The sequence below is a fragment of the Nerophis ophidion genome, linkage group LG02 (assembly GCF_033978795.1).
Source record: "Nerophis ophidion isolate RoL-2023_Sa linkage group LG02, RoL_Noph_v1.0, whole genome shotgun sequence".
Taxonomy (NCBI): domain Eukaryota; kingdom Metazoa; phylum Chordata; class Actinopteri; order Syngnathiformes; family Syngnathidae; genus Nerophis; species Nerophis ophidion.
This window is the reverse complement of record NC_084612.1, coordinates 70,478,488-70,493,554: the sequence shown is the minus strand read 5'-3', so window position 1 is coordinate 70,493,554 and position 15,067 is coordinate 70,478,488. Positions and strand designations below refer to the sequence as shown.

Here is a 15,067-nt window from a genome sequence, read left to right as displayed (position 1 = left end):
CCATTTTCTACCGCTTATTCCCTTTCGGGGTCGCGGGGGGCGCTGGCGCCTATCTCAGCTACAATCGGGCGGAAGGCAGGGTACACCCTGGACAAGTCGCCACCTCATTGCAGGGCCAACACAGATAGACAGACAACATTCACACTCACATTCACACACTAGGGCCAATTTAGTGTTGCCAATCAACCTATCCCCAGGTGCATGTCTTTGGAAGTGGGAGGAAGCCGGAGTACCCGGAGGGAACCCACGCATTCACGGGGAGAACATGCAAACTCCACACAGAAAGATCCCGAGCCTGGATTTGAACCCAGGACTGCAGGAACTTTGTATTGTGAGGCAGACGCACTAACCCCTCTGACACCATGAAGCATGTATATTCGAAATAAATTCAAACTCAAACTTGTTTAAAAAATGGCAAAACCACTTCCACGATACCGGGAAATGTAGTTTAGCTACGTAGCTTCGCTACATGTAACGAGCTTCTGCCCAACACTGGTCATGAAGTTTCGCCTTGTGTTGACGAGCATTTCAAAGCTTTTATTCCTGATTATTAGTTAACGGTGGATTAATTTTAATGCTTGTGAATGCTTGTTGTAGTGGGACATGTACCTTTAAAAACACGTAGTCAATCCAGATAATGTCCTCTGTTTAGCAGTTACTTTATTAATATGTGTTTCACTTTTCTACTCTTGTCAGATTGGTTGCATTATTGCCAGTAATTGTAAATATTGGGCGGTATATCTATTGGGATAGCATAATGATATTATTAAAGTTAGTGGTTGACGAATCCCAAGATGCATGGACGTAGGCAGGCATTGCGTAAGAAAACATGATTTAATTAAACACTAAAACAAGAACAAACCAACATGGTACAAACAAAAGGCACGCACGAGGTGGATAACGAACATGGCTAAGAACAAAAACACTTACTGTGACACGACGGAACTAAGGTTTGAGCAGAGTGAACCGAAGTAGACAAAGCTACAAGCGACAAGACAGGTAGTGTTGACATCGACACGACAGATATTAGTGAAGTGAATTATATTTATATAGCGCTTTTCTCTAGTGACTCAAAGCGCTTTACATAGTGAAACCCAATATCTAAGTTACATTTAAAACCAGTGTGGGTGGCACTGGGAGCAGCTGGGTAAAGTGTCTTGCCCAAGGACACAACGGCAGTGACTAGGATGGCGGACGCGGGAATCGAACCTGCAACCCTCAAGTTGCTGGCACGGCCGCTCTACCAACCGAAGTATGCCGCCCCGACAATATTAACGACAATAATCCAGCACTGGATGGGACGGCAGGTTCCAATAGCACCTGGCTGATTGACACCAGGTGTGGCCAGGTGCCAATCAGCCACAGCTGAGGGGACAGGGCACTCAGGGAGACAAACAGGAAACAGAACCAAAACAAGAGCGCTGACAGGAAATACTACACACACACAGAGGAAAAACTAAAACACAACCAAACTGTCAGGGGCAGAACCTGACAATTAGCGTATAATTATTTGCGAAATGAATGGCAACAACTGAAGATTCAACACACAAGTTTATTGATATATGTTTTTTATAAAATACTTTGTTTTTAAATGACCATCCAAACTGGTATATATGTGTTTTGTTGTTATTTATTTTTGGTCAGTTGTCCTTCAAATGACCTTGTCCCCGTCCATGTCCTCCTTGATTGTTCTACATAGCAAAAAAATACAGAAAAACAGAAAAGTTAAACAAAGCATTTTACAACCATACATAGGAGCAAACATTTTCAAATAACATGCAAATGTACACAAAAAACTAGGTCGATTGGCAACACTAAATTGGCCCCAGTGTGTGAATGTGACTGTGAATGTTAAGTTAACTTAAAGTACCAATAATTGTCACACACACACCAGGTGTGGCAAAATTATTCTCTGCATTTGACCCATCACCCTTGATCACTGGGAGGTGAGGGGAGCAGTGGGCAGCAACGGTGGCCGCGCCTGGGAATCGAGTTGTGCTGATATTTGACCAGATCAGTATCGGCGTCGGCAAATACCTAATTCTCGTATTGGAAGTTAAACCTTTGTGTTGGGAGACCCTTAATAAATATAAAATTACTTGACATCACCGATTAAAATTGGGCATTAGGAGACTTCTATGCAATTTTCCCTCCAATTTTTCATATGTGTGAGCAAACGCCAAAACTCCTTGACCATTCAGTGGCGCACATGTGAGCGACGGCAGACTTGCACACTGTTATGCGCTTATCTTTTTATTCGATTTTGTGCACGGCCTAGATTTGCCGTGTGCAGAAGACGCGTGAGCAGTGTGCAATTGCAGAGCAGTGGTTCTCAACCTTTTTTCAGTGATGTACCCCCTGTGAACATTTTTTTAATTCAAGTACCCCCTAATCAGAGCAAAGCCTTTTTGGTTGAAAAAAAGAGATAAAGAAGTAAAATACAGCACTATGTCATCAGTTTCTGATTTATTAAATTGTATAACAGTGCAAAATATTGCTCATTTATAGTGGTCTTTCTTGAACTATTTGAAAAAAAAAGATATAAAGATAACTAAAAACTTGTTGAAACAAACAAGTGATTCAAATATAAATAAAGATTTCTACACATAGAAGTAATCATCAACTTAAAGTGCCCTCTTTGGGGATTGTAATAGAGATCCATCTGGATTCATGAACTTATTTAGAAACATTCCTTTACAAAAAAAGAAATCTTTAACATCAATATTTATGGAACATGTCCACAAAAAAATCTAGCTGTCAACACTGTTGTATTTTTTTTTTCACAGTTTATGAACTTACATTCATATTTTGTTGAAGTATTATTCAATAAATATATTTATAAAGGATTTTTGAATTGTGGCTATTTTGAGAATATTTTTAAAAAAATGTCACGTACCCCTTGGCATACCTTCAAGTACCCCCAGGGGTACGCGTACCCCCATTTGAGAACCACTGCCTTAGAGGGAACGTTGCTAATTTTCTTCATGGTTTATTTTTGCTAGTTCATGTTTCTATAGCACCAAATCCTAGTTTTTTGAACCCTCACTGACGATTGCAACCACAAAAAAAGATTATTCTGATTCAGCAGGGGTGCAACAGTTTAAGAAAAATCAAGTTTTTAAAAATACTTGGCAAACACCTGTTATGTCGAAGGCAAAATCAGTTTTTTCATGGTGTTGTGCGCCCAAATTGCGTTGTATTTGGTGTATTATATCATCTTAACCTTTATCTGTCGCTTTGTATTGATCATCAGGGTCTTAGAGGAGAGCCGGGGGACAAAGGATCCACTGGCTTCCCTGGTGCTCGTGGTCCTGGTGGGCAGAAGGCAAGCAACGCTGTGCTTGGTTGATGATTATAATTACATCTGTATTGCAATTAATAGCAAAGTCAAATAAGTAGTTGGTGCAGATACTTATTTTTACTGCTCTAATTACAGTAATTGTGTCTTCTCTCTGCAGGGAGAAGAAGGTCAGGCCGGCATGTCTGGTGAACCGGTGTGTTTCCTTACCTCCGCACTCACTTCTGGTTCCATACCGTCTGTTTGGCATGACCTACTGACTTCTTCTGCACCTTTACCGCTTCTCCCAGGGTTTGCCAGGAAAAGACGGGCTGACAGGTCTCAAGGGGAACAAAGGAGAGATGGGCATTGTCGGGATGAGAGGAATTAAGGTGCGTCGACTGAGCTTCTGTGTGGTTTTTACCGTAAAACGTCTGCATTGTGGCAAAACGTTGATAGAATATAAACAATTAGTCCGTCCACAAATTATGTTTATCTATTCATTCCTTAGGAAAATGGACATCAGGTTACAAGAAAGTTACACCAAACTGCATTTCCGTCAGGCATGGCAGGGAGAAGAAGTTATTCCAATGAAATTATAATTATAAGGGTTTAAAATTGTATTTCATAATTTTTGTAATTAATGGGAAATTTCTAAATATTTTATATTTAGCTAAATTTGGAGGGAATTTTACAGCCTTTTTTTTTGTCTTTAGTCAACCAAAAAACTTGCTGTACAAACCCTGTTTCCATATGAGTTAAGAAATTGTGTTAGATATAAATATAAACAGAATACAATGATTTGCAAATCATTTTCAACCCATATATGTATATGTATGTATATATATATATATATATATATATATATATATGTATATATATATATATGTGTGTGTGTATATGTGTATATATATATATATATATATATGTATATATATATATATGTGTGTGTGTATATGTGTATATATATATATATATGTATATATATATATATGTGTGTGTGTATATGTGTATATATATATATATATATATATATATATATATATATATATATATATATATATATATATATATATATATATATATATGTGTATATGTATATATATATATATATATATATATATATATAAATATATTCCTCGCGCACTAATTGACTGAAAGACCGCACACTTGCCACTGATGATGTCAAGTTATCTATGGGAAAATGCATTTTTCGACAATATGATTTGCCTGAGCAGCTAGGAGAGTAAAATAAATTAGAAAGGACAGATTAAAAAAAAAAATTCAAATTAAAAATAAAATAATGCAATTATTTAATTTTTTTAATTTGGGACTTCCCGTTGGCCGGATTTTGGACGCTGGCAGGCTCGGGCCGCGGGCCGTACTTTTGGGCCCCCCTGCTCTATACTAATAGGTTTCATTGTGAAAAAATTAATAAACTGAGTTATTATCTCGCGAGTAACGATTTATAATTACTGTTTATTTTTTTCCCACACTTTAAAATAATTAATAAACAATTACATATTTCATATAATGTTTTATGTGGCAGACAGCCAGCTTTAATGTTGAATACTTCTGAACGAGGCAATACAATTATGTTGCTCTAAACGAGGAGTAAAGTACGTAAACCTAACACATTGCGTGTACGGTATATATAAAGGTACTGTAATTTATTAGAAGATTAAGTGCACCATCTGGAGCGCTTTTGTTGTACAGTATGTATTTCTGTCTCCCGCTGCTCTTTTGAGCTTTTTTCAGCACACTTTTATATCTAACTGCCTTCTCAATAGCCATTTTTGTGTCCATTTGTCGTGCACTGTGTGTGGAATTGCATCCGTCTGGACGCCAAAAAATGATGGTCTGCGGGTGAACTCTTTGTCACGCCTGAGTGCTGCATTTATTTTTTTTTTCTCATCCCTTTTGTTACTCACACTCTTCCCCGTGTGTGTCTCTCGCAATGACCAACTTGTGTGCGTTTCCAGGGCGACCGTGGACTCAAGGGGCTTTGTGGAGGCGATGGACCCAAAGGAGAGAAGGTTCGAGGAAGAAAACAGAGGCGCAAAAGGAAGTGAATAACTTTGTTTAAATGTTTTTTTTTTTCTTCCATTCAGGGGCTGGGTGGTTCTCATGGGCGACCAGGTCTAACCGGAAGAAAAGGTGAACAGGTCAGGAAAATAGAAAAGCTTGTATTGTGTCACCCTGCTGGCGTTGTCACCCAAAATGTATTATGTCTGGTTTTTAGGGAGACATCGGCCCAACTGGAGCCCACGGCATCCCAGGAAAAGAAGGTCTAATCGGTCCTAAGGTGCATACTTTGATAACTACAAACCCCGTTTCCATATGAGTTGGGAAACTGTGTTAGATGTAAATATAAACGGAATACAATGATTTGCAAATCATTTTCAACCCATATTCAATTGAATGCACAACAAAGACAAGATATTTGATGTTCAAACTCATAAACTTTTTTTTTTTGCAAATAATAATTAACTTAGAATTTCATGGCTGCAACACGTGCCAAAGTAGTTGGGAAAGGGCATGTTCACCACTGTGTTACATCACCTTTTCTTTTAAAGACACTCAATAAACATTTGGGAACTGAGGAAACCAATTGTTGAAGCTTTGAAAGTGGAATTCTTTCCCATTCTTGTTTTTTGTAGAGCTACAGTCTGAGGTCTCCGCTGTCGTATTTTACGCTTCATAATGCGCCACACATTTTCGATGGGAGACAGGTCTGGACTGCAGGCGGGCCAGGAAAATAACCGCACTCTTTTTTTACAAAGCCACGCAGTTGTAACACATGCTGAATGTGGCTTAGCATTGTCTTGCTGAAATAAGCAGGGGTGTCCATGAAAAAGACGACGCTGAGATGGCAGCATATGTTGTTCCAAAACTTGTATGTACCTTTCAGCATTAATGGTGCCTTCACAGATGGGTAATTTACCCATGCCTTGAGCACCAGATGCTGGCTTTTGAACTTTGCGTCGATAACAGTCTGGGTGGTGGAGTATTTCCAAAAACAATTTCAAATGTGGACTCGTCAGACCACAGAACACTTTTCCACTTTGCATCAGTCCATCTTAGATGATCTCTGGCCCAGCGAAGCCGGTGGTGTTTCTGGATGTTGTTGATAAATGGCTTTCGCTTTGCATAGTAGAGCTCTAACTTGCACTTACAGATGTAGCGACGAACTGTATTTAGTGACAGTGGTTTTCTAAAGTGTTCCTGAGCCCATGTAGTGATATCCTTTAGAGATTGATGTCGGTTTTTGATACAGTGCCGTCTGAGAAATCGAAGGTCACGGTCATTCAATGTTGGTTTCCGGCCATGCCGCTTACGTGAGTGATTTCTCCAGATTCTCTGAGCCTTTTGATGATATTATGGACCGTAGATGTTGAAATCCCTAAATTTCTTGCAATTGCACTTTGAGAAACATTGTTCTTAAACTGTTTGACTATTTGCTCACGCAGTTGTGGACAAAGGGGTGTACCTCGCCCCATCCTTTCTTGTGAAAGACTGAGCATTTTTTGGGAAGCTGTTTTTATACCCAATCATGGCACCCACCTGTTCCCAATTAGCCCGCACACCTGTGGGATGTTCCATAAAAGTGTTTGATGAGCATTCCTCAACTTTATCAGTATTTATTGCCACCTTTCCCATCTTCTTTGTCACGTGTTGCTGGCATGAAATTCTTAAGTTAATGATTATTTGCGAAAAAAAAAACGTTTATTAGTTTGAACATTAAATATGTTGTCTTTGTAGCATATTCAACTGAATATGGCTTGAAAATGATTTGCAAATCATTGTATTCCGTTTATATTTACATCTAACACAATTTCCCAACTCATATGGAAACGGGGTTTGTATTTGACTATTTTGAGGACACTACGTCTCCTACTGGATTGATAGTCAGAGCACTGCTGCCACCTAGCTGGCGGCATGTGTATCGTTCAAGCACGAATAAAGACATTAACGAGACGTCACTGCTCATTTGTGTTTTTCAGGGGGACCGCGGCATCGATGGTGTCGAGGGCCCCAAAGGCACTCAGGGAGACAAAGGCGAAAGAGTAAGCGCCCTCACTTAAACGTTGCGGCTCAAGATGTCCGTAATTAACCGTGCCTGTGAACTACGCAGGGTCCGCCAGGTGTCCCTGGACCTCCTGGTCCCAGAGGAGTGGACGGGGCACCTGGACTCACAGGCCCTCAGGGACCAGGTGGTGCTAAAGGCCCCGAGGGACTCCAAGGACAGAAGGTGAGGAGAGGAACCGCATGTATTGCCATCGCTGTAAGACAAAGTTATGTCACCTGTGCACTTCCTAAAGGTGAGCTGTGACTGACAGCTCGGTGGTCCCTGACTTTGACCTGCTTGTCTCCTCTCATAAATAAAACGCTCTTGACAGCAGAGTGATAGCGCTCAGATGATTGCACTTTCTTTCAAAGCCGGAAGCTTTTTTTTTTTTTTTAAAAGCAGATGACATTGGACTTTATACAGTGACAAGAACATGTGATGTTTGCAGCTGAACCCACACATGCAGTACCGTATATTCATGTCTGCATGTGTTAATTGAAGAGCACAGGTATTAACATTATGTATGAGGAGAATTATCTATGCTTTGCATCGACGTCACTTATACATAATGAAGCATCATCATTGAGACTTTTTTTCTTCTGTTTTCTGTGTTAGGGCGAGAGAGGGCCTATTGGTCCTGCCATGGTGGGACCACGTGGTGCAGCCGGCATCCCAGGGGAGCGTGGAGAGACGGTTTGTGTTATGTTGTTATCTCTCCTTGAAAACATTACATTATAACCCTTAAGAGCCCCGAGCCATTAGTGCAGAAAGGGACTGACTGTAGACCAGTGGTTCTCAACCTTTTTTCAGTGATGTACCCCCTGGGCTTCACGGTGGCAGAGGGGTTAGTGCGTCTGCCTCACAATACGAAGTTCCTGCAGTCCTGGGTTCAAATCCAGGCTCGGGATCTTTCTGTGTGGAGTTTGCATGTTCTCCCCTTGAATGCGTGGGTTCCCTCCGGGTACTCCGGCTTCCTCCCACTTCCAAAGACATGCACCTGGGGATAGGTTGATTGGCAACACTAAATTGGCCCTAGTGTGTGAATGTGAGTGTGAATGTTGTCTGTCTATCTGTGTTGGCCCTGTGATGTGGTGTACCCCGCCTTCCGCCCGATTGTAGCAGAGATAGGCGCCAGCGCCCCCGCGCAACCCCAAAAGGGATTAAGCGGTAGAAAAAAAATGGATACCCCCTGTGAAAATTATTTTAATTCAAGTACCCCCTAATCAGAGCAAAGCATTTTTGCTTGAAAAAAAGAGATAAAGAAGTAAAATACAGCACTATGTCATCAGTTTCTGGTTGATTAAATTGTATAACAGTGCAAAATATTTCTCATTTCTTGAACTATTTGGAAAAAAAGATATAAAAATGTGTAAAAACTTGTTGAAAAATACACAAGTGATTCAATTACAAATAAATATTTCTACACATAGAAGTAATCATCAACTTAAAGTGCCCTCTTTGGGGATTGTAATAGAGATCCAGCTGGATTCATCAACTTAATTCTAAACATTTCCATCCATCCATCCATTTTCTACCGCTTATTCCCTTTCGGGGTCGCGGGGGCGCTGGCGCCTATCTCAGCTACAATCGGGCAGAAGGTGGGATACACCCTGGACAAGTCGCCACCTCATCGCAGGGCCAACACAGACAGACAACATTCACATTCACACACTAGGGCCAATTTTTAGTGTTGCCAATCAAAAAGAAATCTTTAATATCAATATTTATGGAACATGTCCACAAAAAAATCTAGCTGTCAACACTGAATATTGCATTGTTGCATTTCTTTTCACAGTTTATAAACGTACATTCATATTTTGTTGAAGTATTAATCAATAAATATATTTATAAAGGATTTTTGAATTGTTGCTATTTTTAGAATATTTAAAAAAAAAAATCTCACGTACCCCTTGGCATACCTTCAAGTACCCCCAGGGGTATGTGTGCCCCCATTTCAGAACCACTGCCGTAGACCAAGTGCTACTGAACACTATCCTGGCCTGTGATTTAATAAAAAACAAAAAACTTTTAAACATGTGTGAGGATCCTCCATTTGGGGTTTCATGCTGAATGTATTTTTTGTGCTTTAAATTGAAACAAAGAACAACAAAAATTCCAAATAACTACAACTTATTAAACTAAAAAAACAAAAGAAACTGTATAAAATAATATACCGGTAAATATCAATCCAACAATCAATCAATGTTTATTTATTTATTTATTTACAGCCTTTAATCACAAGTGTCTCAAAGGGCTGCACAAGCCACAGCGATCCCACATCAGAGCGATAAAAAACTCGACCCAATGGGCACAACGAGAAACCTCGGAGGGGACCGCGGATGTGGGGACCCCACCTGGGCGACATGGTGCAATGGATGTCGAGTGGATCTAGTTAATAATGTGAGAGTCCAGTCCATTGTTGGGCCAAGAGGGATCCTCTTGCTTGTAGACACATGTATTAACATTTTCCCCTTTAGGGAAATTTGGTAAAACACGGCACACTGACAAAGCTTAGCCTATTGTTACTATAACAATCTATAAGGTTAATTTCGCTTTTCTTTCTTCCCCTCCATTTTTCTGCTTTCTTTTGTAATTCAGGTTATCATTACATATATGTATTGTTGCATTTGAAGCAATTATGTGTTGATAACAATAGAGATAAATGTTATTAATTATCAATAGTGCCATCTATATTGGTATTTTTATTGCTCCATTTAAAGTGTAGTAATATAATAAGTGGTTTATAAAGTAATATCAATCAATCAATCAATGTTTATTTATATAGCCCTAAATCACAAATGTCTCAAAGGACTGCACAAACCATTATGACTACGACATCCTCGGAAGAACCCACAAAAGGGCAAGGAAAACTCACACCCAGTGGGACGCCAGTGACAATGCTGACTATGAGAAACCTTGGAGAGGACCTCAGATGTGGGCAACCCCCCCGCCCCCCCGCCCCCCCCCCCTCTAGGGGACCGAAAGCAATGGATGTCGAGCGGGTCTAACGTGTGTGTAATATACACACACATATATACATATATGTGAAATGAAATATAAATAAAAAAAATAATACATTATTAAGATGATCAAAACGTAAGATTGAGAAAATAATAGTTGTTATATTAATAATTAAGTTAAAAAAACAACAACACAATAGAAGAATAAAAAACAAAAGGGTTTAACATGATCAGTAAAAAACCTAAACCTAAAAGGTGTCTTTAGCCTTTTTTTTTATTTTTTATCGATTTTAACAGTCTCTGCAGTCCTCAGGCTCTCTGGCAGGCTGTACCGCAGCACTACAAACACAAGATATTTGATGTTCAAACTCATTAACTTTATTTTATTTTTTTTGCAAATAATAATTAACTTTGAATTTCATGGCTGCAACGCGTGCCAAAGTAGTTGGGAAAGGGCATGTTCACCACTGTGTTACGTCACCTTTTCTTTTAACAACACTCAATAAACGTTTGGGAACTCGAGGACACTAATTGTTGAAATCTCCGCTGTCGTATTTTACGCTTCATAATGCGCCACACATTTTCGATGGGAGACAGGACTGGACTGCATGGTGGGCCAGGAAAGTACCCGCACTCTTTTTGTATGAAGCGACGCTGTTGTAACACGTGCTGAATTTGGCTTGGCATTGTCATGCTGAAATAAGCAGGGGCATCCATGAAAAAGACAGCACTTAGATGGCAGCATATGTTGTTCCAAAACCTGTATGTACCTTTCAGCATATGTTGTTCCAAAACCTGTATGTACCTTTACGGATGTGCAAGTTACCCATACCTTGGGCACTAATGCACCCCCATACCATCACAGATGCTGGCTTTTGAACTTTGCGTCGATAACATTCTGGATGGTTCGCTTCCCCTTTGGTCCGGATCACATGATATAATTGGAATATTTCCAAAAACAATTTAAAATGTGGACTCGTCAGACCACAGAACACTTTTCCACTTTGTATCAGTCCATCTTAGATGAGCTCGGGCCCAGCGAAGCCAGCGGCGTTTCTTGGTGTTGTTGATAAATGGGCTTTGCTTTGCATAGCAGAGTTTTAACTTGCACTTACAGATGTAGCGACCCACTGTAGTTACTGACAGTGGTTTTCTGAAGTGTTCCTGAGCCCATGTGGTGATATCCTTTACACACTGATGTCGGTTTTTGATGCAGTACTGCCTGAGGGATCAAAAGTCCATAATATCCTCACTTATGTGCAGCGATTTCTCAAGATTCTCTGAACCTTTTGATGATTTTACGGACCGTAGATGGTGAAATCCCTAAATTCCTTGCAATAGCTCGTAGAGAAATGTTCTAAAACTGTTCGACAATTTGCTTACAAATTGGTGACCCTCGCCCCATCCTTGTTTGTGAATTACTTAGTATTTCATGGAAGCTGCTTTTATACCCAATCATGGCACCCAGCTATTCCCAGTTAGCCTGCACACCTGTGGGATGTTCCAAATAAGTGTTTGATGAGCATTTCTCAACTTTATCAGTATTTATTGCCACCTTTCCCAACTTCTTTGTCACGTGTTGCTGGCATCAAATTGTAAAGTTAATGATTATTTGCAAAAAGAAAAAATGTTTATCAGTTTGAACATCAAATATGTTGTCTTTGTAGCATATTCAACTGAATATGGGTTGAAAATGATTTGCAAATCATTGTATTCCGTTTATATTTACATCTAACACAATTTCCCAACTCATATGGAAACGGGGTTTGTAGATATACCAGCCCCCAGACACATTTTTGTCTCTAAATGTGGCCGCCGTGTCAAAATAATTTCCCAAGCCTGCATTAGCACCTCTGTGTTGGCCTGAGAGAGAAACGGGTGTTGACTCTGGCTATGTTCTTAAGATGATAAAAACATATTTTTGTATTTTTTGTGTGTGTAATTTTCCAACTAAAACATCATTAAATACGAACGCACGCGTATAGCATGAGTAATTTGTGTAATAGCCGCAACTACAAAAGAGCAGCCTTTCCTTGTCACCTCTGACATTTCCTTGTGGATTTGGGATTCATATCAGCGTGTTCCACATTTGTCTGCTCTAATCCTGTTTAGAAGCAAATCCATGATATTATTTCAGCTCTGTTTGGAATCGTGAAGAGGCTCTTATGCTGAATTAACCTTTCACTTTGACTTTGAATTGAGTTGAGTGTCTAATGAATTAACGTGCTGCAGGCAATCTCTGTGGGTTGTAATGTCATACCTGTCCTGCTTGTAGGGGGAGATGGGCCCAGATGGAGCCAAAGGAGAGAGAGGAGAGCCAGGCATGACGGTCAGTGCTTGATCCCTTGCCCCGAGCGCCATCTCAAAACTTTGGCACCAAGCGACATTAAAGGCCTACTGAAAGCCACTACTACCGACCACGCAGTCTGATAGTTTATATATCAATGATGAAATATTAACATTGCAATACGGCCTTTTTAGTTTACTAAATTGCGATTTAAATTTCGCAAAGTATCCTGTTGAAAACATCAGTATGATGACGCGTGCACGTGATGTCTCGGGTTGTAGCGGACATTTTTTTCCAGCCCGATCCAAGCTATAAGTAGTCTGCTTTAATCACATAATTACACAATATTCTGGACATCTGTGTTGCTGAATTTTTTGCAATTTGTTCATTTTAATAATGGAGAAGTCAAAGAAGAAAGCTGTAGGTGGGAAGCGGTGTATTGCGGCTGCCTTCAGCAACACAAACACAGCCGGTGTTTCCTTGTTTACATTCCCGAAGGTGAAGTTTTGCTATGGAACAGAACGGTCAAGCGAACATGGTTCCCGAGCACCTGTCAACCGGCAGGTTTCGGTGAGAAAATTGAGGTAATAAGTCGGCTCTTACCGTAGACATGAGCGGAGCTTGCGTCCTCCTGCAGCTGCGGACTCTCTTGCCTCTTCCTACTTTTTTTTTTGTTTTGTTTGTTTTTTTCCCTTGGCCTCAGTCTGCACCCCCACTCCAGGGCGTAGGCTAAGACCGATTTTTATTTTATTTTATTTTAATCTTCCCCCCCCCCCCCCTTGTTTACCAGTATGTCATCTTTTTTGTAAGGGGCGCTGGAAGCCGGCAGACCCGTCAGCGATCCTGTTCTGTCTCCATGTAATGTTTGTCTGATCTTGAATGGGATTGTGCTGAAAATTGTAATTTTCCTGAAGGGACTCTCCTGACGGAATAAATAAAGTACCATCTAATCTAATCTAATCTAGTCTACCCGAGACGCTGGCGGTCACCACACCCGTGGCCACACCTCTCCGACTTTCAGGTACTATATAATCTCACTAAAACACTAGTAACACAATGAGCAGATAAGGGATTTTCCAGAATTATCCTAGTAAATGTGTCTAATAACATCTGAATCGCTCCCACTGCCCTCGGCTTTTTTTTTTCTAGTCCTTCACTCTCACTATCCTCATCCACAAATCTTTCATCCACGCTCAAATCAATGGGGAAATCGTCGCATTCTCGGTCCGAATCGCTCTCGCTGCTGGTGGTCATGATTGTAAACAATGTGAGGATGTGAGGAGCTCCACAACCCGTGACGTCACGCGCACATCATCTGCTACTTCCGGTACAGGCAAGGCTTTTTTATTAGTGACCAAAATTTGCGAACTTTATCGTCGATGTTCTCTACTTAATCCTTTCAGCAAAAATATGGCAATATGGCGAAATGATCAAGTATGACACATAGAATGGACCTGCTATCCCCGTTTGAATAAGAACATCTCATTTCAGTAGGCCTTTAACATAATGCTCTATATACAAATCCAAGGCCTTGTTTTTGTTGTCCTCATTATTGAGTGTCCCCTCCCACCCTTCCTTTATCTTTGGAATTCAGGAGCATGAGGTCAGAGAATATGTCCGCTCCGAGATGAGTCAGCACTGTGGTGAGTCTTTGGTGCAGCCGCCGCCATTGCTAATTCATGAGTGCGCTGTCCTCAAGTTGAACTTCAGATAAGACGGCCGCCTTGGATGAGAGAAGTTTTAACTACAGCAGTGTCACCGCTCTTAAAACTGACCTTTTCTTTTTTCTCTCCCCCCCCGTCCCCCTTGTTCTTCATCCCAACGGTCCGTCTGATGCGCAGCGTGTGGAGGTGAGTGAGCAGCACGGGCGGACAGACGGTCCGTGATTTAGCATGAGTCATATAGTGTAGCGCATATGCTGCGTTAACAGCTGGTAGGCCGCGTGTGGTAGATTTGCATCTCGCATGCAGCACAGAAAGTCATTGGAACGATGTCAAGACAACGATGAGATGGAGATCGGTGTTTGTCAACCTTTTTTGGGCTAAGTGGCGCGGTGGAAGAGTGGCCGTGCGCAACCCGAGGGTCCCTGGTTCAATCCCCACCTAGTACCAACCTCGTTGTGTCCTGAGCAAGACAGTTCACCCTTGCTCCTGATGGGTGCTGGTTAGCGCCTTGCATGGCAGCTCCCTCCATCAGTGTGTGAATGTGTGTGTGAATGGGTAAATGTGGAAGTAGTGTCAAAGCGCTTTGAGTACCTTGAAGGTAGAAAAGCGCTATACAAGTACAACCCATTTATTTATTTATTTATTTATCTAAGGCGCATTTTTTGGTCCTGATGGCTTCATCTGACCGGGATCTTCAGCTCTCGCTGGATCGGTTCGCAGCCGCGTGTGAAGCGGCCGGAATGAGAATCAGCACCTCCAAGTCCGAGTCCATGGTTCTCGCCCGGAAAAGGGTGGAGTGCCATCTCCGGG

General features: G+C 41.0%; 1 protein-coding gene across 1 annotated transcript in view; it reads left to right on the top strand.

Annotated features, from left to right (window-relative positions):
- The window catches only part of col7a1 (collagen, type VII, alpha 1), a 196,503-nt gene extending 182,125 nt beyond the window's left edge, over window positions 1–14,378 (top strand). Inside the window, exons 102-112 of the mRNA XM_061889781.1 lie at window positions 3,254–3,325; window positions 3,459–3,494; window positions 3,589–3,669; window positions 5,260–5,313; window positions 5,389–5,442; window positions 5,520–5,582; window positions 7,282–7,344; window positions 7,413–7,529; window positions 7,962–8,039; window positions 12,582–12,635; window positions 14,188–14,378. Of these exons, the coding sequence (XP_061745765.1) occupies window positions 3,254–3,325; window positions 3,459–3,494; window positions 3,589–3,669; window positions 5,260–5,313; window positions 5,389–5,442; window positions 5,520–5,582; window positions 7,282–7,344; window positions 7,413–7,529; window positions 7,962–8,039; window positions 12,582–12,635; window positions 14,188–14,307 (792 nt within the window). The 3' untranslated portion in view covers window positions 14,308–14,378. The remainder of the gene's footprint in view (window positions 1–3,253; window positions 3,326–3,458; window positions 3,495–3,588; window positions 3,670–5,259; window positions 5,314–5,388; window positions 5,443–5,519; window positions 5,583–7,281; window positions 7,345–7,412; window positions 7,530–7,961; window positions 8,040–12,581; window positions 12,636–14,187) is intronic.
- The last annotated feature ends 689 nt before the right edge of the window (window positions 14,379–15,067 follow it).